Raw genomic sequence first — 26,226 nt, forward strand, 5'->3', positions numbered from 1 at the left:
TCGGGATTTGGGTTTGGTAACAAAGCGCTCGCACCGCTAACAGACTTCACACATAATGTGTAAGAAAACTGGCATTTCAATGCTTTGAAAATTGAGATAGAATGGCGGTTCGTTTGCCAATGTGGCAAAATTATGGCTCTGATGCAAATCGAAATAGCCAATGTGGCAAGTAGGTCAATTCCTCTTTACATCTGGGCTGCTGCCATTTGGTAATGGTTAGCATACTGCACTTGCAAACCAGAGACCACACCGGTTCGATCTCCTGGCACGGTAGTTTAACAATGGGCTAGTTTATTAACTCCCCCCCTCCCTGCCCACCCCTAACTCTGTCCACCAGTAGTATGAATGGAGATTTACAGGTCGTATGTGGTGGGGTGGATACTTCGACCTCTTTCAAGACGCCTGGCTAGTGTGGAAGAGTAGGCCAAATAGCGATTAGAGGGGTTGTCTCAATCGCCTTCTCCTAGTCCTCCACCAGCAGTGTCAAGAGCAAGAAATTGCAGGGCTGCACCTTTGCCTTTTAAACTGGAGTCAATCTTTACCCATACTCCATAATCATTGGAAAGGCGAATTGAATAGAGTATGTTATTTATAACCACTTCGTTAAAGGGGAGGTGGGCGATGGAGAAAATTTTACGTAGTACCCCTGGAGTCACACAAAGTATAATTGAACATGTTTGAACTTTAATAATTGTACTATCAAAGTGGGTTTGACACCATCCTATTTAAAATAATGTTGTTTCTCGATGAGCATGACAATATAATACCTTGTTCATTATAACACTAAATTATTTACATTCTTAGTAATGTTGTTGTAATATTTTTGAGCTGTTATGATTCAACTGCCTTGCCTATAAACCACAACATATAGCATAGGCAGGAGGGAATTTGAATGTCAATGACTTTTTTCATTACAAAGCCAGCTGTAGAATGTGGAACTTTTACATACAACATAATTACATTCTTTTCACTTATAATTGTGAGAAAAAACCCGTTTCAATTCAATGAACTATTGTATTATTCAATCACTTGAATATTTCCATATATCACATATAGTTAATTATATATCACAACTAGCTGTACTACCCGGCTTCACCCGGGATTTGGATTCACCACAGGCGGCCGCCTTTGTCTCCCCAGTGGCGGTGTTCACACACCACACCAGTTACTCGTTTGAGGCTGAGTCGACCTAGGGGAGGCCCAGGACCGGTTCAAATAATCGGCACCGGTGGTGGCTGTGAGCGGGAATCGAATTCGGGTCGCCGGGTTCATAGCATGGCGCGCTAAGCACTACACTACAATGCGTTACGCTTCCACATGCGTGAGTCACATGACAGATTTGACGTCACAGCTCACTTGGTGTGCAAAAAATATATGCATAATTGAGCTCCCCCCCCCCAAAAAAAAAGTGTATTTGTATAATTTTTGCATGGTGTACAGTCTGGAAAGTACCCACATGGCAAATTTCAAGTTTGTTGCATGTTCGGAAGTACGCTAAACATTTTGAACAGACACACATATTCACAACTTTGCCTTTTATATATATGGAGACAATTTATATTCTTAGCTCTTTCGGGAAAGTCACGTTGAAGGGAAACAATAAAATAATAAAATTCTCACGACGTTTCGACCCTTCAACGTGACTTTACCGAAAGAGCTAAGAATATGAATTACTGCAGTCACGAAAGCTTTAAATCAAAAAGTTGGAGATAATTTGTTTAAGTATTTTTTTATAATTTAACCACACAGGTCATTATGTGTGTTTAGCCTTTCATTATCATGTGATTAGTAGTATAGCCGATGAGCACCCACTGATATGGAGAGACAAAGCAATTCCTTTAATCAAGTTAGGTGAATAGTTAGTTGTTTTCAGCCCAGTTAAAATAAATAGATTAACTCATTGTGATTGCACTTTGCAATAAGGTTGTGGCAGTTGAAATACTCTATTTGCATGGAAATTGAACATACATTGCATGAATAATGCAATAGAAAATGGCATTACATGAATGGACAACAATAGAACCTGAAATTAACCAACATCCATCAGGCATTAATTGAGGCAGCCTGCAGCGTGATAGATACGACAAATATATATTTTTGTACCGAGTGCACACTCTGTGGGGATTATATAAAGGTAGCTTGCTTTTATCTCGTAGGTCGTGTTTTTTTCATCACTTCATAAAATGTGAGGCAACAGTACTTTTGGTGCCAAAATAATCCAGGGGATGGAGAGCAATAGTGTGAGGCTATATAGCAAGGCCCTTTTTTTCCCCGTTAATAAAACTTCTGCTCCAGCGACTTGGGGGGAAATTGGATGCGGCGATGCTGCGCAACAGATAGGCTTTCGAGCACACGCTCCGTGCTGGAGTAGGCAGGCCGATGGATCTCGTGTATACCTGCTGTGATATCGCATTGTTGTGGCGCTCTGGGTTTAATTGAGGCACATTTATTTTGTGGCAAACTATTTTCTATTCATGAGCTCGTGTGATTCAAAGACAAAATGCAATTGAACGGAATGTGTAGGTCGAAGAATACAAATTAGGAAAATCACCCTTTTGGAGAGGTTTTGTATGTTCCTTGTAACATTACATAAATGAATAGGTGTTACATTGTTCATTTTCAAGTAAGATTTACAGCATCACTGTGTTGTGCCATCGTGATAGAACATGACCATGCAATTTGTTTTTATTTTGCTGTCCAAAATTGTACAGTACCAAGAAATAAATATGAATTTAATGCTGCCGCAGCATATTGTACAAAGACAGTTTAATAAATGCAAATTAATTTGAAGTCATTTATTTCTGGGAAAGGTTCGAGCATTTTACTTGGAATCGTGTTTCCCTCGCCCATAGAGAATTGTGCCACTTGTGTTGTGGTTTCTAATGTGTTTTGTTTTTCTCTCTCTCCTTCCCAAATCGAATGTTGTGCCTGGCCGCAGCTGGGACGACGATAGTTCAATCAGCAGCGGACTCAGCGACACCATCGACAACGTGAGCACGGACGACATCCACACCAGCTCCTCGGTCAGCTCCTACCCCACGACGCCGGCTACCACTCGCAGAAAGGGGGAGGCCAAGGTGAGAACTTGGCACCAATTAATTCTCCATCTAACTAATACGTAGGTGTTTGCGGCCAATGCTGTAATTCACAATTGATTTTTGGGTGAGGCCAAGCACTGATCTTCCCAAGTTTTAATCCTAAGTCCCTTCGCCACCTGACATTTGATATCCTGAAGATGCTTGGCACGGTTTCAAGCGAAATGTCTTCTCCGATTGCTACGTTTGTTTGTGAGAATTGTTATTCAACGTACCGGTGACCTGAAACAATAGCAATTGGGCTGTTAAAAAGTGTAGTTTGGTTGGCTTTGATGAAAATGCTTGGCTATGTTGGTAGTGGATTCATTTACGACACAAATTTGACCAAATCATTACATTGCGTCACCCAAAGTGAATTATTAATCGTAATTAATTTATGTTATCAGCCTGTAACTTCCCACTTCTGGCCAAAGGCCTCCCCCATTTTCGTCCATTCCTTCCTTTTTGTTCACTTTCTTAGTTGCTCTTGTTCAGTAGTCTGCTAGCCTCAGAACTCAGAATCAAAATATTTATTTATACTTGAGGAATCCGATGAGCTATAAAACTCCACTTTCTCTCTGATTTCACCTCACCATCTCTTCCGCCATCTTCCTGCACTTCTTTTTCCACTTCTTTTGCCGTTATTCAACGTGTTGACGCCGGCTCATCGGAAGTGGCTGCCTTCCCGCTTGTCGGAGGTTCCTCCTCGTGTCTCCCGAGTCGTTGTCTGTCTTGGAGGAGCGAGTGAATACTGTGCGCGTGACAAGTCGAAATTGTTGTTATTCGTTTATTTTGGCGAGCTCTCAAAATGTTTTTTTTTGCCAGTTTCCACTTGCCTTCAGTGTTATATCTTGTCGCCTCTGGTATTTTGTATATCCAGAGTGTTGGGAGGTTTTTTTTTATGTTACATTGGAAAAAGGTTATTGCTTGTAAATGTTGTGGATTCACTCATCAACACACCGGTGGGCTAAAGTAGTGGACTATTTGTCTTTTGTCAACGTGACACATTTTTTATGATTGGCCATGTCGGGTGGTGGAGGGTTGCGACACATGTATAAATAACGCCATCTAACAAAAAAACCTTTATTATGAATAATATTGGTCGCGAAAGCCTACGTGTAAAACTGCTTAATTTATTATTGAAGATACATAGTACAGGACAGTTATGGTATGCTGATTGACACACCACTTTATATTCAAGGAAAGGCAATAGGGATGATATGTAATAAGGGTTGGCTTGATGTTAATAATGTCAAATCCAGTATCTGCAATGCACACTTCCACACCTCGAAGAATATATTAAATTGAGTGTATCACATTTTTTAATTAACAGCCTGTGTGATATGTGAGGCATTGCAGCTCAGGTGCCAACCCCAGTTGTGTGCCAAACCTAACATGACGACAGTATATGATGCCTGTAAATCACTGGGTTTTTTTGCCTACAAAAGAAGCTTTTCTTTTAATATTTTTCTACCATCCAATCAAATAACCGCAAATTATGTGGGTTTTAGTAGGGTGTCTTTTCCCCCACACTACCGGTTTGATATGTATGGTGCGTAAGAAGTTCAAACACACTTAGGTACATGTGTGGCAGGCAAACCAAATATGCTTACGTGTTAAACTGATATTTATTGAAAACCCTATTTGTTTTCTTGTTCAGTCATGGGTGACCAGGGTGAGTAGGCTCGCTATCAACTCACTACACTTGAGAAATCAGTTAACTACGGGTGGCAGCCCATATTCAAAATCCAGAATCTCAGCTTTGCAGACAAGTTCTTTGATCCATTAACCACCCAGCCACCTCCTTAATTGTTTATTCACTACACTGACCAACTCGAAATCACTGCACCTGTCGTGCAACAAATCACTGAATACCTGTGGAAGCTGATTAGTCCGAACAATCGATTGGCGCATGCAAACACAGTTCAATGAAATTTTATCCAAAATCTTGTGCACATGTGCTGCAGCATATCACACAACCCCCCACAGGCACAGTCCTTTAATGTTTTAAAATATCTGTGCCGACAGCGTCCAATGCACCATAAGGTCCCAAGCACTGCATCAATGCCTTCCTGAAATGGAGCACTTACGTGATGAATGGCCACATCTGGGCTGCTCCATACGGGATAATGTCAGTAGTGTGTCGCACACAAGTGCGGACCATCATCCACTGACTGTTCCGCGGTTTAAAATGGCACGGTGGGGGGGAGAGACTGCTTGGGACAAGGGGGCAAGAGGTCGGTTGAGACCAAAAAACCCACCCCCATATATGGAACTGGAAATACAGATCGCTGGTGTGTGGTTTGTAGAATCGTGTCCGTTCGCTGGCGGAGCATTATGGCCTACTCACATTGATGTAAAATGTGTAAAAACGATCACTTTCAAGATGTTGCGGCGCTAGTCCTCGCATTCTCCATCCGCTGCCCTTGCTGGAGGCCGACAAACCGTTGTGTGTTGAAACAGAGCTTCGCCCTCGGTTTCAGAGCATGTTTTTTTTATTTGTATTTTCACCACAAGTATCTGTGGTCAATGCAGACATGATTCCTTGCAAAAGGTTTCAGTTTTGTGTTTTTTAACATCTTGACACAAACAGTTTTGTTGCCAGAAAAAATGGGAAAACCTATTCTTATATCCTGTAGACACTCGAGGCAAATTGATTAAACTGTGAGCACGATAGATTAAGGGCGTATATTAAAATAAAAAGTCAAAGTTAAGAGTTTGCAAGATTTAGCATCATAAAATTATGTTGCATGTCAATTTGTGCTTACAAAGCAGCAATTACCAAAACAGTCCGCGCTTTAGTTCCTCCCGGCTCAGGCTAATTGAGATAGAGATTGTGAGATCACGTGCCCCCTGGTGGTTGCACGCTGGGCATTGCAATCGGCAGGGCATCGACCTGGCAATCAGCAAAAGAAAAAGCAGCGTTTCCCAAATGTACAAGGTGTGTGGTTAGCCCATACATTCGCTACTCACGATGTAATTTCATGGCTCAACCACCGCAATGTTAAATTATAGTTGTTGCTCCACATCAACATTGTTTCTATAATGTATTAAAAGCTTTGTTGTTTGGATTCACATTGAAGCTTCGTCAGAATAAAACGAGCAGAAAACCTAAATATGAATATTTTTGTTCACCAATAATTTATCACTTTGCCTTTTAATTGGAGTATATATTTATATTGTACTACCAAGATTAAAAACAAGTTCAAGAGGTTTCATGATTTGAAAAATAATCCCTTTTGGTTGAAATAAACCCTACTGTGCAGTAAATTATGTGATCATGTAAGGTACTTACATCTTGGCATGTATAATTATAAATACATCTGCATTCCTCCTTTCTATTTATACGTTTTAAAAACCCGATACGTGACTACAAGTATTTTGTTCAAATATATTTAACGATTAAAGTTTTTTCAATGACCATTAAATTGTACGTACATTTCATTTAAGCATATATGTCGTGGAAATTGTTCATTACCACAAAGAAATGTTTGCTATAATCTTTGAATTATACAATACATATTTTATCATGAGAAAAAGATTACGATGGATGAAAAAAGAACAACGTCAAACATTGTCATTTCACTTCGAAGGGGTTTCTGAGAGCCTTGTGCATGAATGTTCAGACATTAAACAGGTCAAAATAATATAATTTCATTTGTCTTAATCACAGCTGAATTTCTTGACAGCCGGACAAAGCATGCCTTTGAAATCTGCAGCCTGAATATAGAAAGGGTATTGATGTTCTCTCCCGTTTGTTTATTTATTTAGGCAGTTATTTAGATCTCTTACTTAAGCCTGCAAATATTTCTAATGACTATGAGCAATACAATTGAGAAATGTTAGGAATTAGAACTCGGTGATAAGATATGGCCAATTGAGCATTATCCTTCAAAACATTGCTAAAATATCTCCCATCGTTCTCTTAAAATGTATTGCAAAATGCATTTTGTGTCAAAACCTATTCACTAATTGAACGCACAAAGAGATAAATGTAAGCTACACCGTGATTGGAATACCACCCCTGCAATTTGCTGCCAAGCATTTAGAACATTAATATGAATAAATGCACATATTGTGGGAGGCCACTTAAATAGATGATGATGATGATAATGATGCCTTTTCCCGCAGCTGCGTACGGACAATGAGAAGCGCTCAGGGGTGGACAGAAACGGCGGCTGGCAGCACGGAGGCTCGGCAGGAGAGGACATGAAAGCCGTGGGGAGCAGCAGGGGCGGTTCGATGGACCCAGAGCACGGAGGAAGAGTGATGGAGCCCGGCGCACGCTGGAAGCGCAACCCCTCGGACGTGTCGGATGAGTCGGAGAAGAGCTCCGGTGGTCTGCGTAAACCCGGCAGCGTTGCACACACGGGCTCGTGGCGCAGGGGAATGAGTGCGCAGGTCGGCATCGCGCCTCCTCCGCGGGGCAAAGCCGCCACGTCTGCCCTCAAGACGCCGGGTGAGCTGTCCTGTGATTGCACGTGTTCGCCCGTGCGGTGCGTTGTTTTAGCGACTCTCCCATGTATTTTCCGGGGTTGAGCTAGCGCATCGTTTGGCATGATGTCCTGGGGGCTTCCTCGTCGGAAAAGTTCGTTCCTTCAGGTCGAGCACACAAATGTTAATTCCCAGACATTGTGGGAGCGAAATTTTTCAGACATCATGATGCCAAAACCGCAACCTGAAAACACACCGGAGAGCTTGTATGGCACAAGTGCAGCAACCTTATGCGGTGATGTGCTTGAAGAGTCATTCTGAGCTAATGAGATTCCGCATTTGCTTTAGGGAAAACAGATGATGCGAAAGCGTCCGAGAAAGGCTGCCTCTCGCCTAAGCGCGGCGCTGTTCAGCGCTCCCCGTCGGACGCGGGCCGCAGCAGCGGAGACGAGGGCAGGAAGCCGCCGTCGGGCATCGCCCGGCCCACGGGCGGCGGTGCCTTCGGCTTCAAAAAGCCCGGCACCATCATCACGGCGAGCGGCGCCACCATCACGAGCGGTTCCGCCACCGTGGGGAAGCTCTCCAAGTCCTCCGGCATCGCGGGCCGTGCGGGGGCCTGCATCGGCGGGCGTAAAACGAGCGTCGACGGTTCTCACGACGACCCGGCGTCACGCGCCGCCCTGACGTACAGGAGTCTTCCCCGGCCTTCCAAGTCCGGCGGCGGCGGCGGCCACATCCGCGGCCTGGGGAACCGCTCCAGCACCAGCAGCGTCGACTCCAACGTGAGCAGCAAGTCCGCGAGCGGACCCCCAGGGTCCAAACTCCGAGAGCCGTCGCGCATCGGCGTGGGCCGCTCCAGCCCGCCGGCCGCCGTCGGCCCCCCCCATCACGCCACCGCGGCCGTGCTGGCCCACGCGCAGCATCACGAGAGGGACAAATCGACGGGTGGGTCGGTGCCGGCGGAGAGAGAGCGGACCCCGGCGAACCAGACGGACCGGGAGAAGGCGGCGGCTGCCGCCGCGGTCGGAGCGGCGGCTTCTTCTGACGCGGAGAGTGTGGCGTCGGGCTGCTCCGTGAAGCTGAGCCCCGCGCAGACTCCCGCTCTCGCATCGCCCAGCCCCACCCAGCCCGTGCCCAAGTGTCCTGACATTTCTTCCCCAACGCTTCGTAGGTAAGGCGTAGACGAGGTAAGCCGAGCTGCTTGTTAATACGGCATTTGAAAAATAAGGCTGCTGACTACTTGGGTTGTGCTTTCTTTTGTTTTTAGTCTGATCTTGTTTGAACAAATGAATAATAGTTAGCAAGAACAATTCATGGCAGGTACTTAGTTTCATTGTGATTACATTGGTGTATGCACTGCGATCCCTCAATCCTATTTTTTATCGTTTGAAACAGCATTTTCTTGTAGACTTTCTGAAAATAAGTTTTGATTAAATCATGAGCGGCAATGGTCTACCATCATCCAATTTTGTTGTCTAATTCACCTTCCTTTTCCACAGGTTATTCGGAGGAAAACAAAGCACCAAGCAGATCATGACAAGTAGCGACAACTTGAAAAATTCCACCATCATTTCAAACCCACATGCGATGCTGGCCCGGCAGGGCAGCACCGACTCTCCGTCGCCCGTGGACGGCAGCATGGCTGGCAGCTACAGCAGCGGCGGCCCCAGCTCGGGGCTCTCCCCAGCCTCGCCTGCCACCTCCTCCTCTTCCGCGTGTAGTCCCGGCCCTCCTAAGGCCTCCATCCCCACCCCGATGGGCATCTGCGGAGGCGGCGGCATGCCTTGGGGTATCGGACTTGCGCATTCTCCGACGGCCGCCGGCAAAACCGGCCTCTACCAGCAGGCACTGGGGCAGCCGCTGGACCTGGCTCTCTCCGGAGCCTCGAGCTCCATGGCCGCCGCTGCTGGGTTCGGGGGGCAGTCGGCGGTGCCGCACGGCTGCTTGACGCCGACGTCCAAGCCGGAGAGCGGCCCGTGCTCGTTTGTGAGGACCAGCAGCCTTAAGTCCACCATGTCCGAGAGGTGAGTGAGGCCTAACCTTCCCACGGTGACACCATTGGTGTATGCAACCCCTGGTTTGCCGGAAAGTTTTGTACGGATGTCATCCTTTGGCTGCCGGGGTGACGAACAACGCGAGCTGTGCTTCTTAATTTGAGCTACGCACGTTTTTAACCAAAGGTGTATTACTTTTTAAGTTTATTCTGCATGCGTTAATATCTATAACATTAAAGCACTCTCAGCTTACCTTTTCTTAAATACTTTCTCTTGAAGGTGATGGTCGTTTGTAAATCCCTTTTATATAATTGCCTGTACCTACCTTTTTCTTGCCCTGCACTGGTTTAACAAGATGAGATATGTTCCAGAATGTTACGTATGCGCATTAAGGTATATTACTCCCTTCAGCCCTTTTTATATCTGCTCTCTCCTTATTCCTCTTCCCTCCTTCCTCAGTCCCCCTTCCTCCCCAACCACAAGCACGCATTTTATCAGCAACACTTTACCTAGGAGACAAGACAGGTAACTGCAATGGCAGAATGTAATTACAGGGGGCCTGAAAACAAGCCGAATGTTATTGTGCCATCCGTCAGTATGTTTTGACTCATAGGGTGAATTTGTACATCGGCATGACCTTCTGACATTCATTTGTGATTTGTGCTTCAAGTCGGTGTTTGATTAATCATGCACATTTTTAACAAAATATTTGCAGTGTTCTGTCTTTGTGGCGCCATCCTCAAATGTGTTTTGATGACAAGAGTTGTGGGGTTTTTTGTTGTTGTCTTCCACTCACAAGTCATTATTTGTGTTTGCTGTCGGTGTCGTACACATTGGAATGATATTAACAGCGTAGGGTTTTTCCTTGGTTTTGGCTCTAATTGGTGCAGTCGTCAATGGTTTAAAAATTCAAGTGCCTCGGTCAACGGAGTGAACTTCCGAAGCAGCCGTTCACTGTCAGTGATTTCCTCACTCAGCCAGAGAGGATGCAATACCAAAGCTGGAGCTGTGCATCAAGATAAACATGTTGTTACATCGTGAATGAAAAACTTATTTATTTAATAATTGCATAAAACTAAATCTTCATTGATGAGTTTTAAATTGTGTATTTCAGGCAACTTCAGAATAAGAACATCTTGGATAAGTGAGTTTGCATTTTTCTTTTACATAAATTTCAAAGCATAATTTATTTCATTGCCATCTATACTGAAATAAATTCAAATATTTAAATGTACCCATTACCTGCTCTTAAACATAACAAACTATAATTTTCCTACTGTTTATCTAAGTGAATTAAAAACAAAAATTCCAAGCCTTTGGGACATGCTCCTCAAAGTTGTCTGGCTGGAGTGTTTGGAGTACAAGCGGATAATTATTATTGTCGAGGAGGACACTTGAAACGTATGCCTGAGAGTAGAGTGCAGCAGGGAGGTTGGTAGAATCATCTGCATGCAGCATGCGTTCACCCCACAGCAAGCGGCAGCAGTCGGTGGCAGTGCTGGACAGATTGTCTTTGGCTTGTGATTGAGGGCGTGAAATGTGGTCATGGGGTTGGTTTGTAGTTGGAAGTTAGTTTTTTTTTTATATTATCAAAGTCACAAAAAAATCACCGTGGCCACATGAACACTACCTGTACACTGCAACATAATTCGGATGTGACTATATGACCCATTGCATTATTAATGCTTGAAACCAACTTTTATTAAATAGCAATCTTCATAAAGGTATTTTTTTTATTGATTGCTTAGCCAGTATTGATTCATTATGCCAATGACAACAATATAATTTGTGTATATTATGGCACTGTGGTCTGCATCCATATGTCCTCAAACTCGCTCTGTAACATTTAATAAACTGTTTGCTCTCCACAGATGCCCTACCTAATAATTTAATGCAATCACATATCCCAGGTAGTTATAAATAGTGGCATTATAATTTCACACATACCACTATTTTGTAAAATGACACGACAATCGGCACTTTTATAAATTCTTACACAAGCCATTGATATACTATTAAAGTGAACAGAATCATATTAATTTTAATTACTACACGGGTACATACAAACATTAATAAATTATATGTTCCATGATGGCCTCTGTCCAAAGATGTGTTTGACCCTACCAAAAAAATGTAGTCAAACACTGCGACTATAAGAATCTGTGTCGTGCAGAACATCAATTTGCCATTTGGTCATATCACTTGCCAGTAACATGCGTTATTGTATTGCCATGTATATTATTTGTGATACAAGCAAAGGAACGGTGATTTTGTTGCACATATTGGCACACTTGTCAATCAGTGTCCTAATGGGCCCTTTTCCTCAAGCCCTACTGCCACTGCTCATCGTGATTGTGTGAGCTGCCAACGTTGCTCTTCCGCTGCACCAAACCCAACCCTCGCCAGGTCAGAGGCAGCGTTTAGATCCTTGTGCCTCTGAGCTCCCCCTCCAAGAGCACGACCCGGTTGTTGTTCACTTTGGGCTTCTTCTCTTCTTTTCCTTCTTTGTAGCTTTCTGCTTCTTGACAGGAACACCCTGCCTAAAAAGGGCTTCAGGTACCCCCTCCCCCCCTCTATGATGTTAAACTGGCTGTGGATCTCCTTCCGAGGTGTTCTCCCCACTTGCTCATGAGCATTTCCTTTTTTGCGCTCTCTTTATTTATTTCCAGTATGCGCCTCGCAGTGCTTCTTGGTCCGCCGGTTTTTGCTGTCATCCTGTTTTCCAGAACTGCTGTGGACCAGAATCAGAATATTTATTAATACTGGCAGAATCCGATGAGCTAGAAAGCTCTTTTCTCATAGATGTCCAGTAGGGGCGGGTAAGATCGTTACAACAGGCAATGCAAAAACACGGTAGGAGTGCAAAGTACCAGAAAGGTAAACAAATCACCCAAACACGTACAAATAAAACACTAAACCATCCCCATCCTACCAGACGAAGCCCATTGAGGTATCAACTTATATTTCATAAGCGACCTGGCTACAAATGATAGATCATCAAAGTGGCTTATCATTTGGACATCTATTGCAGCAAAATAATCTCAGTTATCTCAAAGTATGGTTCTAAATGTGGAGGGGGAAACCGGCTGGACCAGGAGAAATAATCCACGCGGCCACGGGGAGAACATGCAAACTCCAAATATATAGGCGTCAGGATCAGGATCGAACACCCAATACGGCTGCTTAACCTGAGAGTCAGGTTGCGTTGTATGATATCTGTGACCAAAAGCAGATATCTATCGTTTTGCTAAATTTAATTAATGCTCTCTAGCTGCGACAGCGTACGTTACATTTTCTACGTATATCTCTCATGACAGATTGCAGACATGATACCAGAGAGGCTTATCCATTTTTCATCTGCGATTAAAATTTAACCTAGGAAATACCCCACAGATACGATGACATTAATTTAAATTAATTTAAATAAAGCTCTACTAACATGGGACTTTTTCCGTGGAGTGTACCTTTTTTGTGGGTTATTGATATATATATATTTCAATGATTAAACAAGGGTAATCTTTTGTACCATTGTACCAATGTACATCCCAGCGTGTAAAGCCCACGTCCGTGAACGCTTGCCTCCTTTTAAAGAGGGCAATGGGGCATTTGTTAAACAGAAGCTTGTTGCGGGGAAGTTAAAATTACTTCTCCCTCCACGATCCTGGTGCAATTCCCACCCACCGCTGTTCATTGTGGCCCTCGTCACGTTGCTTTGGTGCTGCCAGCTGTCCCATTTGTTTCGTTTCGCATGACATTCTGTGTTTCTGCATGGTGGCTCAGGTCTGCATACACGGGACATGTGAATGTGTTTTTTGTGTGTGTAAAGGTTAGGTGACTGAGTAACTGTAATGAAGGTGACTTGTATGGGTTTTAAATCAAAGTCACAGTGTCTCCCTGCTTCAAAAGAGCAATTTTGGTGGCGCTCATCTCTGGTCGCCCAGAGCCAGACGTAGAAATTCCACATTACAATGAAATTGGCCATCCTGTCTACAGGGCAAAGTGATTCTCATTTTGATCAGCCTCTTGCGGTGGACCCTGGCAGTAAGTACACTTGATGATTGTTCATCAATCATTGTTCGTCAATTGTACTTACCACATCAATCATTGTTCATCAAGTGTACTTACCAAGGTGCCATCTGGCTAGATTCCCCTCCCCCCTAATATACAGTTTTTACTATCATCCAATTAAGTTGTTGGCTGATGAGCAAATATTTCTGTGCTAAAACAGTGCGTGGAACTTCTTTTTCATCATGGGGTGATTATCCTAGCAGTCTGTTGTGTAGGTTGCCTGTTGTGTAGGTTGGCAAATACCACCAAACATTTCTCAATAACAGACCCACCTATCACCTGCAGGGTTATTTGCTAAGCTACATGACGTCACTTGAGCGGTTGTTTACTTACCGCTCAGAGTGGCGTTTTCTCACTGTCCAGTTGTTCAAGGTTGAGTAATTGCCTTCTCTTTTTTGGGTTTGTCAATAACTCACCGCTTACACAATGTTCATGCTCCATGGAAATGGCCAATGCTAGATCGTGCGCATGGCTTTGCCTTCAGACAAATGTTCACGATGGAAAGAAAAATCGCATCTACACAACGTGAGCAAAATTACGGCCTATTGGAAATACCAAACATTTTCTGGAATTGGGTGGCAGCAGGTCACGTACTGCATGTGACATTGAACATTTTGACGTGCGCACATGTTGGTGCTACTCCACATGAGTGTGGTATTAATTTGGGTGGTCCAGCTGCTCGTCTTAAAGGACAGTTACTTACATCATACAGTTTAGACTGTCATTTTGAGGGGTATTTTTACCCGGCACTTTAGTAAGTCGGTCTCAATTAATGTCAAAGTAGAATATGCCTTCAATGTGGCCACCAAATTAAAAGCCAGGCTTTTAAAAAGTACCTGTAAGAGACAAGACTTAATGGTAGGAAGTATATAATTGCACAGCAAAGTAACGTGTTTTTTCACGTGTACAGCTTTGTATAATTTCCAGACATATCTTTAAGAGCACTTGAATGTTTTTTTGTCTATTATTTCCATGCTTTTATCTGAATTATAGGATGACAGTGTGTCCATTCAAAGAGCGTGTGTGTGCACGTGTACATATCCTGCCCATTCACGTGCCTGTGCGTGCCCCAACTTGCTTTGCGCGTGTGGGCATACGGCTCTCTACATGCGCGCGTGCCCTCGCACGTCTCAATGTGCATGTGCAGGTGCACGCCATCCCAGCAGCGCGGCCAGGACGAGTGGCTGCGCTCATATTCCATCGGCGGACTGCAAGATACGGGCGAACACTCTCCCCTGACCTCCGCCACAGCCATCACCTCTCCAACCGGCACGCGATTCCACTTCCCACCACCCGGTAAAACAATCATGCTCCTTTTCACCGCGTCCTGTTATTGCCGGGGTAGACAATCCCCTGCTTCACTTTGTCATTTGGCTGGTGTGGTTTGGTTTGGTCTGGCACCGGAGCTGGATATTAGTTCAAGCAAGGTCACCGTCTATTAAAGAGGCCAACTGAATCTCATGTATTTTCTGTATGTTGAACTTTTTTCGCACCGTACATAGCCAACCGTGCTAATTGGAGGTGCGGTTGACTTAATTGTGACCCCTGCCCCTGTTGGAACATCATTGAAAATGAGCTCCATAGCTCATCGGATTTTTCCAGGATAAATATTCTGATGCTGAATTTGATGTTTACATCAGAGTTTATATATATTTACATGCTCCGTTTATTCCATTGCCTTACCGTTCTTGTGTTGTAGCAATGGGGATTTGACTGGTAAAGCACTGGGTGTAGAAATGTTAATTGAAATGGATTCTTATGAATTGCCATGGAGTGATGGCATAGCGGTTGTAACATTGAACTATCAACCTTGAGTCCTGAAGTTGATTCCTCGCCATCGCCAGTATTGGTGGCGAGCGATGTCTAAGCCCCCCCCCACACCTCCTCCAACCATTCCATCCCAACTTCACCAATCTGCACACAGCATGTGGAGTGACTGACAAATGGACTGGAAATTAATTGTTGTTGATTAACTGGAGCAGGAAACAAAGTGTATCATTTGTCAATTATCTTAAATGTAATCGTGACATTGGACCTGCATCCAGAAGGGGCTTGTTGTTTATTTCAACTTTGGAGTAAAACCCAATCCATTCAAAATAGTACGAGTTGTCCAAATAAATGGTTAGACAATCTTAAATCGGCATGAAAATCTCAATATGTGAGCATTTTGTGTTGTCTTGTGGTCACTTTTAAAAAAAATATTTCTATTCGATTTTTGCTGGAAACAAGAACGAACGCCTGTAGCAAAATGTTGAGTGACAAAACCAACCGTACGCGAATATTCGCCAGGCTCGTGTATCCGACGCTGATTGTGGTCACTTTTTTGTTTGCAATAATTTCCGTTATTGTTGTTCTGTTGTTGTCGTCGTCGTTGCCCACCACGCAGTGAGCCCGAACGCGGCCTCCCAGCTCAGCGTGTCGTACCCCAACGTGTTCCGCTCCAACAGCGTGTCGGCGCACGACCCCGCCTACGACATGTACGGCGGCAGCGACGCGCGTCTCCGCAACAGCTCCGTCTCACTCGACGAGCGCCACCGGGGCATGAGCCGCTCCGGCTCCTTCCGTGACGGCATCGAAGAAGGTCAGCGGACGGCCACGAGCGCAGTTTCAACCGACCGCGTCGGGTGTTTTTTGTTTGTTGTGGGCGTGTGCGCCTGTGGCATGGCTCTTTGTTTTCGTGTCAAGCCACACGTTGTTCGGCGCGATGTTTCGCTCCACGTGCACCCGGTGGATTCTTTAGAAACGGAGTTGTTGGAGATTAAGTGCGCGGGTCCAAAAGGACTCGCGCGACTTTCACGCGGTGGTGGTAGTAGTGGCGGTGAGGGATGTTGTTGAATCCTGAAGGCAATTATCCGGCTCAACCACCGTGACGTAAATTCACAGTTGTTGCTCTACATCAGCGTCAGCCGTTTGAAGTAAAGGATGAGTTTATGAATTGAGTCCAGTTCCTGAAGAAGATTATTCTCAGAAGGAGCTTCCAGAATGTAGAGCGAACCGTTGTACATCGTGCTGAGCAACACGTGGTATGACCCAAACATCGCAGTGGAGCGCTACATCACAAGTGTTGCATCCAAGCTTTCACCGAGTGCTGCCTCTGAAAATGTGTGTAGTTTTTACCTGCTGTTTTCTCTGTTGATGACACCTGAATACCAGAGAAAACAAGATGTATGTACGTTGAATTTATTTCGCACCGTACCTAGCCAACCGTGGTAATCGGAGGTAAAGGGGAAAGACAACAAACTAAACGCACAAATAAATATGTTTCATCTCATTGGTTTATTTTCCCTAATGTTATATTCTTTATTAAATAATAGAGTTAATGTCCAGCACTCGATGGCCCCAGGGACACCACATAACACAAAACAAATACTATTTCACTTGTTTTTCCGTTGAAATCTTTATCGTCTACAAAATATTGTTGACGCTCTTCTGAATGGCAGTGACAGAGCAAGCTTTGTATGCCAGCGTTTTCATGTTTATTACATCTATCACTCACATTACGATGTTTCAAATTATTCACATTGCCCTTATTGCTTTTTTCACCCTATTTGTTAGTAGATCAGTTGCCTTGGGTCCGAAACAGAAGGGTTGTTTTTTACGCCATACGTCCTGCATTTTTGGCTCAAAGTGTATTTCGTTATTTGGATACAAAGGTGCCAAGTGATGTTGCACCACGAATTACCATGAAGACCTTCATCCCTGCCACGGGACGGCCCACCAATTTGGGTGGTGGTTTGCGGACGTCCACTTTTATGACCGTCTTTTTACAGACAGAGAAAAAAAAGAGTAAAGTCAGACCGTCTGTAAACTTTGAAAGGAACTATAATTCGTTTAAAAGCAGGTAAGGTTATAGCAAATATAGTTTAACGGCCTGGGGGAAAGGTAATGTTTTTTTCTGCCTCTTCTCCAGTCCCCGCGTTGGGGCGGGGTGAACGTTTCGCCTCCCTCAACCACCACGTGCACAGCTCCATCAAAGTTAAACTAAGTTCCTGTTTCCCGCACAGTGTCGATCGGGACACCTTTGACACCGTGATGCTTTATTCACTGGCATGTTCACGTACAGCCCTTTTGTCAACCCAGTGGTGGGTGAGGGCTTCTTCCCCACACTCTGCGGTCGTGGGAGTTGTTTGACCACACTTCGCTAATCACAGCGAAAACTGTGAAATCAACATCCCATACCTGCAATATTGACCAGTGTCACCACATCAGCCCACCACACTGCCAAGTTCCGCCCCCCGTAGATGGAATCGAGCACAGCGAGTTTGTTTTATCCTTCTCCACCCCCGCCCAATTTGCCACAGCTATTACGTGCGGGTTGGTGACGTCGGGGAGCACAGATGACTGAGCGTAGTAGTACAGTACAACACTGTGGTTTCTGCACTGCCCCCCAGCGCGTATAATACTCTCCAAGGACATCTTGATCTCAAGTCTTGTGTTTTCGCCATAGCAATAATATGCATTTCAAATCAACACATCAAATTAAACGAATAAAAATGTTTCATCAAATATTGCATAGTCACAATTATGTTTACGCAAATTGAGTTGTCATAGCTTATTTGTAGAAGCATTTAAAATTTGCAACATTGCAGTAAGGCTGACCATTGCTAACATATATATGTTTAAACCTGAATCTCTTACATTTCCTTTGAATTCATTCAATCTCACCTGCGAAAGGCATTTCAGGATCAGTTGCCACCCTTAAGGCTTGCTAGTGGACAGGTTTTATGGTGGCCTCCAGAGGCTCTTATGTGTAAGTGTCATCGGCGCACAATACATTTTCATTCACAGGGTCATCCCCTTTGCATTTTTGTGTGAGTGAGATCGCGAGGCTATCTATCAACTTTCAAGATATATTTCTGTGCTGCAAAGAATTTAGGAGGTAAAGTAAGTTAAAGCTTTGGTGCTTTTTGCAGGGATATATTTGAGATGGCTTGGCTTCATTATATTTTATTGAGCTGGCATATCCGATTATTTACATACTATCAGTCCATTGATTATTGTATGATTACTTAAATTATCACATAATACCAAAATACTTGCAAAGTTATGTCCTGTTGCCGTTGCCACATGTGCCGCTGGATGGGAGGTAATGGGGAAGTCTTGGTGGTATCATCGGCCGGCATCATCAGTCGCGTCGTGCTGGGCGTGGCTTGTCGGGGTTTCCTGCATTCAGGAGGCAGGGTGTGAAGGTGGCTGAAGTTTTGAAATGGGCCTGAGTCGTAGAGGATAGAAAAAAATTGTCAATCCAAATGTTTAGAAGATTAATTGACTTAATTGATTCATTGGTTCAACCCTACTTTTGCACTTTTAACATGTATTAAATTATACACGCATTAAGTTAATGCAGACTGTTAGGCACGGGGCATTGCGAGTAAATAATGAATGAATCCACATCTGTAAATGTTATTTTTCTTGATTACATTTATCTAAAGTTTCGTAACAATTAACTTGTTTTCCCAATGTAATAATGGACTTTTGAAAATTACACACGTGCTTTTGTCTGATTATTCTTTATAACAATTGCTGAAATAAAAATAAGTACGATCAAAGAAACCGTTCACAGAAATAAATTAGAGCACTGAACGTGCAAACAGATTGGATTTAGCATAAAAAGTCAGTCAGTCATTCGCAAGCAAGCTTTGTGGAAAACAATAAATATACATAGCCATGAGATATAAAACTTCTAAGTGTTCTCTACTGGACAGCATTGACGTGCAGCTATTTGAGAAACACGTGCTGTACACTTGTCAAAATCATAATCCTTTGTTACCCAGACAGCCATCAATGCGCATTCCACTCCACTGGGTATGTTCAAGGCCAAATTTGCTCTCAGATGGAAAATTCCTGATTTCACTGAGCATTCAAAAAAAAAATCTGAGACACGCTTTGGTGTGGTCCAAGGTTTTTCCATGCTACTCAGTGTAGGAAAGCTTGCACATCCTGAAGCATCAGTGGCTCACGGTTGGTCTGAACCAAGTTGGTCAAGGTCGGCGTATTTGCCGGTGTGTTTGACATCCAAATTGACGGGGAGCTCCTTCAGTGCCGTGGGTCTAGTGTCAGGTGGCATGAAAAATGTCAAAACTGTGAACAACCAACAGTTGTCACAATTGTACATCCGCAAGTTAAATCTGCATCATTACACAATGCACCTGTTTTCCAAAATAAATCTAATTTGGCTGGTAGATATATTTAAAGCTGCATTCCTTTGAATGCCATCAAGTAATTAGTATGTAACATAATGCTTTGCAGTTCTATACTGTTGTAATTCACATTATATTCAATTCCCTTCAAATATGTCACCTTATTTTCTAGATTTTTAACTATGTTGATGTTACGAACGCATTGAAAGTTAAAGGGTCATCTCGTGAACGTCATTATCCGCTTTCAAATTGTGTCGGGAAAACTGTTATAGTTCACACATGTACACTTGTATATGCACTGCCGGCGACCGACTCGGCTGGCAGCAGGCTGTGAAAACAGGCCTCAGGAGAGGCGAGGAGAAAAGACGCACCGCTTGGCAGACCAAGAGAGAGCGATGTAAAGAAAAAGCAGCAGACACCTCTGGAGCTTTACTCTTTGGTTCTATTCGGTAAAGTCACGTAGGTAAAAAATAAAATAACAAAAATCACGACGTTTCGGCCACAACACAAGTGGCCTTCATCAGGTGAAGGGACCGTGCTGTCATGAGGACAACGCTGTCCTCATGACAACGCTGTCCTCATGACAGCACGGTCCCTTCACCTGATGAAGGCCACTTGTGTTGTGGCCGAAACGTCGTGATTTTTGTTATTTAATTTTTTACCTACGTGACTTTACCGAATAGAACCAAAGAGTATGGATCCTTGCAGTCACGAAAGCTTCAAATCTAAAACCTCTGGAGCTGCCACAGCATTCACTTGCAATTGCTGTGGCAAGGATTGTCACTCAAGGATTGGCCTACTAAGTCATTCTAGGCGCTGCAAAACCTACAGCTGACCTCGTGAGGCGCAAAAAGAATTGTCTTTCGAGACACAAAGGCCTATGATAAGATATGTATGCGACTCCTCTGTCTGTATATGGGTTACTTTATGGAATGTAGGCGGTTCTTGTCTTAAGAGCGAGGAAAAAAGACGAAGATTAAGCGATTGCAAAATAAATCGAGGAGATGACAGACAACGGCAGACTAAACAAAAGGCAGGTAGACGGGCAGATATGTGCCGTACAAGAACAGTACATTCACACTGTGTTATTTTACTCTTTGACTCCCCCCCCCCCCCCGCAGTTCACGGATCCTCGCTCTCCCTTGTGTCCAGCACGTCCTCCATCTACTCCACGGTGAGTGGGCTGTCACACCGCGAGCCAAGTCAAAACGTGAATCGGACGCTTGGCTTCCTAACAATGTAACTGGATAGCTGTACTCGGCAGGTGTTCTAAATCTGTGTGCAGTCGAACAAAAAAGATGAAATGCGTTTGGGTTTTGAATGTGGTTTTTTATTTTGCCTTCGGCTGCTATTTTTCATCGTCTAGGTGCGTCGCCGCTATAGAGTTTGGTAGTTTTTGTGGTTACTGTATCACGTAACGCCATGTTATTCTAGCACACGGAGCGCTTGTGTAAATGTGTCGTGCACATTACATCACCCTTGGGCTGCACCGTGTCGGATAATCTCCATTTCTGTCAGTGCTCCATTTCCACTCGGAATGTATAGATAAAAAGAACAATGCATTCATCAGCAACACTGCAACCTTAAAATAAATATATAATAGACGATGTTTCGGGTAATGGTCCTTCAAATCACATACATCATTTGTGTGCCACGTGTTGACTTTTTTTTGTTAATTGTGCTTTTTGCACCACTGCCAACGCACATAATGAATTAAAGTGTTATACGTATTAATATGTACGTATGTTGAACTTTTTTTTGCACACTATGTAGCCAACCATGCTCATCGGAGGTGCGGAAATAGTTTATTTTGTGATGATCAATTTCACCGCAGAAATGTGGTGAATTGTAATTATTCAGGATCACGCTTTGATTCAAGAATGTGCGTTTGTCCCCTTTTCATTGTTTCTCATTTATTCTCTCTCATTTGTTTAGTCTGTTCACCCACCTGCCCTTAATATAAAATCCGTACACAAACACAAGCCAGGGCACATACATTGTGAACATTATAATGTTGTGTTTTGCATAATCTCAATGCAAGCCTCACGCACCTCCGATTTGCACAGTTGGCTACGTATGGTGCGAAAGAAGTTCAACATAAGTACATAAATACAAGCATGATCACGATGCATGGGGGTTGTTACTTTGGCAAATCAGTCAGTGCAGGTTGCTGAAGGGATGTGGGGGTGGTGGCGGGGGCGGGGGGGGATGCACGCGAGTTCGGGGGACCGGGATCAGTTCAAATATCACACTCTCCACTGTGTCAGCCATCGACGGTAATCAAACTCAGGTCGCCAGTTTCATAGAGCAATGCGCTAGCCACTTCGCCCGCTGAGTGCTATATTTATCGTGTGGCGCGAGTATTGATAGGCGTGGTTTTTGTTTGCAGTGTGATCTACGAACTAGCAGTTAAACTGGAATTAGCAGCAAGCATTTGGCATTGTTTTGACAGTTTTGCCATACGACGAGGGCGAGCGCGAAGTGGTCTCCGTGTTTTGGAGGTATTATGGGATATGCTCGCCTCACAGTCAGTTCAGCCCCAGAGATTACGCAGATGTTATGTTGTACCAACATGTGCACTCGCAAAGGAGATATTAACTCTGCCGTCTCGTCTAATTTGTTGAAAGTAATTGATGGCCGTTTATTTTTACAAGACCAAGCTAATGTCCTGGCAAACTTCGTCAAGTTAATTAGCCTTCATTGTGCAGGTCTTCTTTTGCCGTTTGAACATTTGGTTCTCATGGGATTCCTTTTTTAATACATACACAAATGTAAAGAAACCTCTGTAATAATATACAATATTGAAATGAACGTAAAACATTGTTCCATGTCCGGAACCTCTAAATGTCAATGGGTGTCAATGGTACAAAATATATGCAATCAATCTTTTGACACGTAACCTTTTCTCAAACAAACTTTAAATGACTCCTGGCAAAAGTAAGGATGTCTTTGTCTCCTTTATATTTGCATGTTGCAAATATTGCAATCATTATTCATGATCAAATCAGAATATTTATTTATTCTGGAGAAATCCAATGAGCTATAAAGCTCTTTTTCACAGATGTCCAGTAGGGGCGGGTCAGAACGTTATAACAACAAACTATATAAAAACACGATAGGAGTGCAAAGTATAGGAAAGGCAAGCAACCTGCACACAAATGATAGCTCAGCGAAGTGGCTTATGTGGAAATGTATAGCAGGCAAATATTCTACGAATGTATGGAGGCCCCATGCCGTTGCCATGCCACAGTACAGGACTGCAGTGCCACAAACCATCTCGCTTCTGCACACGAACTGACCTCATCCCTGTATGTCCATGGTGGTCGTCCCCCTGGGTGTGTTCTGGTACCAGTCTTGTCCATTGGCCATCATCCCTTCAACCGATGTCCTGCCCAAGCCAACTCTATGTCCTTAACGGTCAATATGACATCTCAAATGGATATATTTTTTCCAGTCCACATGATCTTCTGTCTGTCTCGAGTGTAACTCCATAGTTACTGTTAATCATTACGTAAATAATTATTTCACAAATCTTAAAATGTTTTGATTATGACACTTTCACTTTTTAATATTGTGCAATTGCCTTTTTTTTATCTTGGAATTAAGTGTAACCTCAAGTCTGTCTTGAAAAAGAAACTTGTCGTCTCAATGTGCTCTCACCTGGTTGATGTAAGGGAAATTAATAATTAGAAATCTTAGCTGAAACGCAGTGTGATGCTTAGGTAAGTCGTCTGTTAAAGAGATTATATTTTTATTTTCATAGTATACTTATTGGAAGATCGATGACGGTAATAACGCGTAAATCATAAAGCTGCTACCGACTACGCACTTTGACCCATTACAACGCATTGCAGTTGTAAATGGGCCGCCGCTTTGTCAGTCCATTTCATCAGAGACAAAGCAGATGGAGGAAGGGGGCCCCGCAAAACGCTTGGTATTAATTAACTCGGGAATCACCGCTGGAGAGAAAAAATACAGCGGGAGTGCTGTAAGCCTGTAGAAATAACGGTGCTTTGTTTTATGCTCCCAAGGCAAGTTGCCATATAAACAAGTGTCCCGTCCCTTGCTGACGAGGCAGGAGAGACCGCCTTTGTGTCTGTCATCCCGTCCATTAAATTTGTTGGAAAATAAGCGAAACTTGAGATTGGATGGAAACGCTACACTTCAAATTCATTTGCCGTTGATATAGTTGTTCAGAGGACATTCGGCTTAGTCTGTTCACCTGCTGGAGCTTCAGTGAATTAAAATTGTAAAGTAAAAAGCCGGATTTATTTTTTTAATAAAGCGTACGTTAATGCTACTGTGTGCATAATACCGATAAAAATAAAGTTTTGTGTGTTCATAATACATGCACAGGCTAAGTTAAGAATGCACTGCATGTGCATGGGTAATTCTTTATTATAATTTTATGCGTACACATTTAGTTTTTGTCCAAGGTATGGTTTTATATTTTTTATCATGTTATTATCAAAACCAAATTCTTCGTCAGTTTTACCCTATGCATTTTTTGTCGCATGTCACACGAGATAAAGGTTATGGAAAGTGAATTCATGTTGTTATGTGGGTGCAACTTGAAAGCAGATTTGCCCCGAGCATCTGATTGGCGGACAGGAATGTCCAATGGGGAGCAGCCTCGAATTTCCACAGGGCTCATTGACAGACAGAAATATTACAGCAAGCAAGCATGCAGTGGATTGTGAGAACCCCTCACTGGGGTACATGGGACAGAAGCGCACGAGCATGTGCATCTTAGCACAGGATGTAATGGCTTTGGAACAACAGTTACCGTTCTTTACGAGCGCCTAGTTCAGAGTTGTGGTTCAGCATGGCAACTGACATTGTCAACATCATGGGAATTAAGAATGGTCCAGATTCAACAGTATGTATTATTTTCATTATTTTATGTAAAGTGTGCTTTGCTTAAAATGATTTATCCAGTATCGATGCCGTTCGTTTTCTTGTACGTTTATGTGAGTTTTATATGAATGTGTATAGATTTAGGTAAAATGCGTTTTCTTTAGGCTGGGATGTTTTGTGGTTCATTGAATGGCTGCATTTGAAAAACAGTCTCCTCTGGTGATAAACAGATTGTCTCCTCTGGTAATAACGCTACGTTCGTGACTACTCTGTTTACGAACAGTTCCAGGCATTTTGACGTTTGGTATGCAAATGATATGAATCGGTCAATTGCAAGGCAGGGCGAGTTAATACTCCATAAAGGTAGGCGTACGTTTGTTAAACATGACCATATTTTAACATTACCATGTGTTTTTTTGCCAGCTCTTGAAGATGTTGATGTAAAAGCGTAATAAACGACTTATCGTTTATTATGCGCTTATTCGCTAAACTATTTACTGTGTGAAAGATCCTTCCATTGTCTAATGTTCGCCTAAACAAGCTCTCTTAGCCACTGAGAAATGTGTCTGGGCGAATTGTCAGCAGCTGTAAAAGCGGGCGTGATCACATTACTGTGCGATTAAAATCCATCTGGCTGGCTTGGTCTTACACTTTAAAAGCAGCAGCAGCAGCCAATGAACACCAGATGGCTGCTGTATTACAGGCATACGCAAAAAATGTCTTATATTTATTGCTGTGCTACTTTTTATAGTTTTGTATTTTTTTAAAGATTACGAACTGTTTCACGTTTTCATAAAACACTGCTGTGTGGAGCTCTACGCTGCTTTATTTTCTCTCGGTCTTCTTTACTTTTGTTTGCTATCGTTTTGCTGGTACATTAATTTTCATTTGCACACACGCACTTAACTTCCTAATAGGTATATTCAAAAGCCAGCTGGCTCATAATAGTGGCACATTAATTATTTTTTTAAAAATTGTTAAAATGAAAACGCTTCTGCAATCCACAATCCATAAAGCTTCGCGGACAGATGTCTGCCTTGACGGAGGTCCTGCGTGTTCCCAGTACGCAGAGTGCCTTGGGAGAAGTGGCATGTCGCTGTTGTCAGCGGGCGGGCAGCCTGCATTCTCCACCACACACACATGTGCGTGTGTGTGCCGTACTTATAAGAGATAATGAGAGAAAGTCTGCATAGGTTGTATGCATATCCTACCACAGGGGATTATCCGGGATTAGGTTTTGTGTCTTGAGTGTCCAAAGCAGTTGCTGGTAATGGAAGGGAGAGGATTGAAGAGAGGAAATGAGAGCAGCACCAGTAGCTGGCAATGCAGTATAAAGTTACCGCTTCATTTTTCAATGGAGTAAAATAGTTCTATAACAAGCTGACCATATGGGGCGAGCGTAGCAAATTTTGTCGAGAATTGCCGTTCACGTGCGCTCATTCCATCACCGAGAATTTGCTCACGTGCCACCTCTAAGACGGGCCAACGTGCAAACGAAAGCGTGTTCTGTTTGTGGCTGAGCTACTATATGAACTGGCCCTTGGGTTCGCTATTGAGTTTTGATCGCAAAAACTAAAAGTATTCATTTTCCCAGTCTGCCCGCTGCCCCTTGGTGTTCACAGTGGCTGGGCACAGCATCACAGCCTTTATTTATGTGTA

The 26,226-nt window shown here is 43.5% G+C and overlaps 1 protein-coding gene across 22 annotated transcripts in view; it reads left to right on the top strand.

The window, feature by feature from the left end:
• LOC116939958 (neuron navigator 2) overlaps positions 1-26,226 on the top strand; it is a 271,136-nt gene that overhangs the window by 204,836 nt on the left and 40,074 nt on the right. For 13 of the 22 annotated variants that reach the window (XM_076065371.1, XM_076065356.1, XM_076065361.1 and 10 more), the window contains 10 exons: positions 2,939-3,077; positions 7,206-7,533; positions 7,857-8,679; positions 9,008-9,532; positions 9,962-10,027; positions 10,617-10,646; positions 12,014-12,058; positions 14,718-14,866; positions 15,957-16,151; positions 20,832-20,884. In XM_076065371.1, coding sequence (XP_075921486.1) covers positions 2,939-3,077; positions 7,206-7,533; positions 7,857-8,679; positions 9,008-9,532; positions 9,962-10,027; positions 10,617-10,646; positions 12,014-12,058; positions 14,718-14,866; positions 15,957-16,151; positions 20,832-20,884 — 2,353 coding nt within the window. The remainder of the gene's footprint in view (positions 1-2,938; positions 3,078-7,205; positions 7,534-7,856; positions 8,680-9,007; positions 9,533-9,961; positions 10,028-10,616; positions 10,647-12,013; positions 12,059-14,717; positions 14,867-15,956; positions 16,152-20,831; positions 20,885-26,226) is intronic. The other 9 variants (XM_076065362.1, XM_076065365.1, XM_076065363.1 and 6 more) reach the window with 5 other exon arrangements.

Source organism: Petromyzon marinus, chromosome 7 (assembly GCF_048934315.1).
Source record: "Petromyzon marinus isolate PM22_M1 ecotype Great Lakes invasive population chromosome 7, UKy_Petmar_22M1.pri1.0, whole genome shotgun sequence".
Lineage (NCBI taxonomy): Eukaryota > Metazoa > Chordata > Hyperoartia > Petromyzontiformes > Petromyzontidae > Petromyzon > Petromyzon marinus.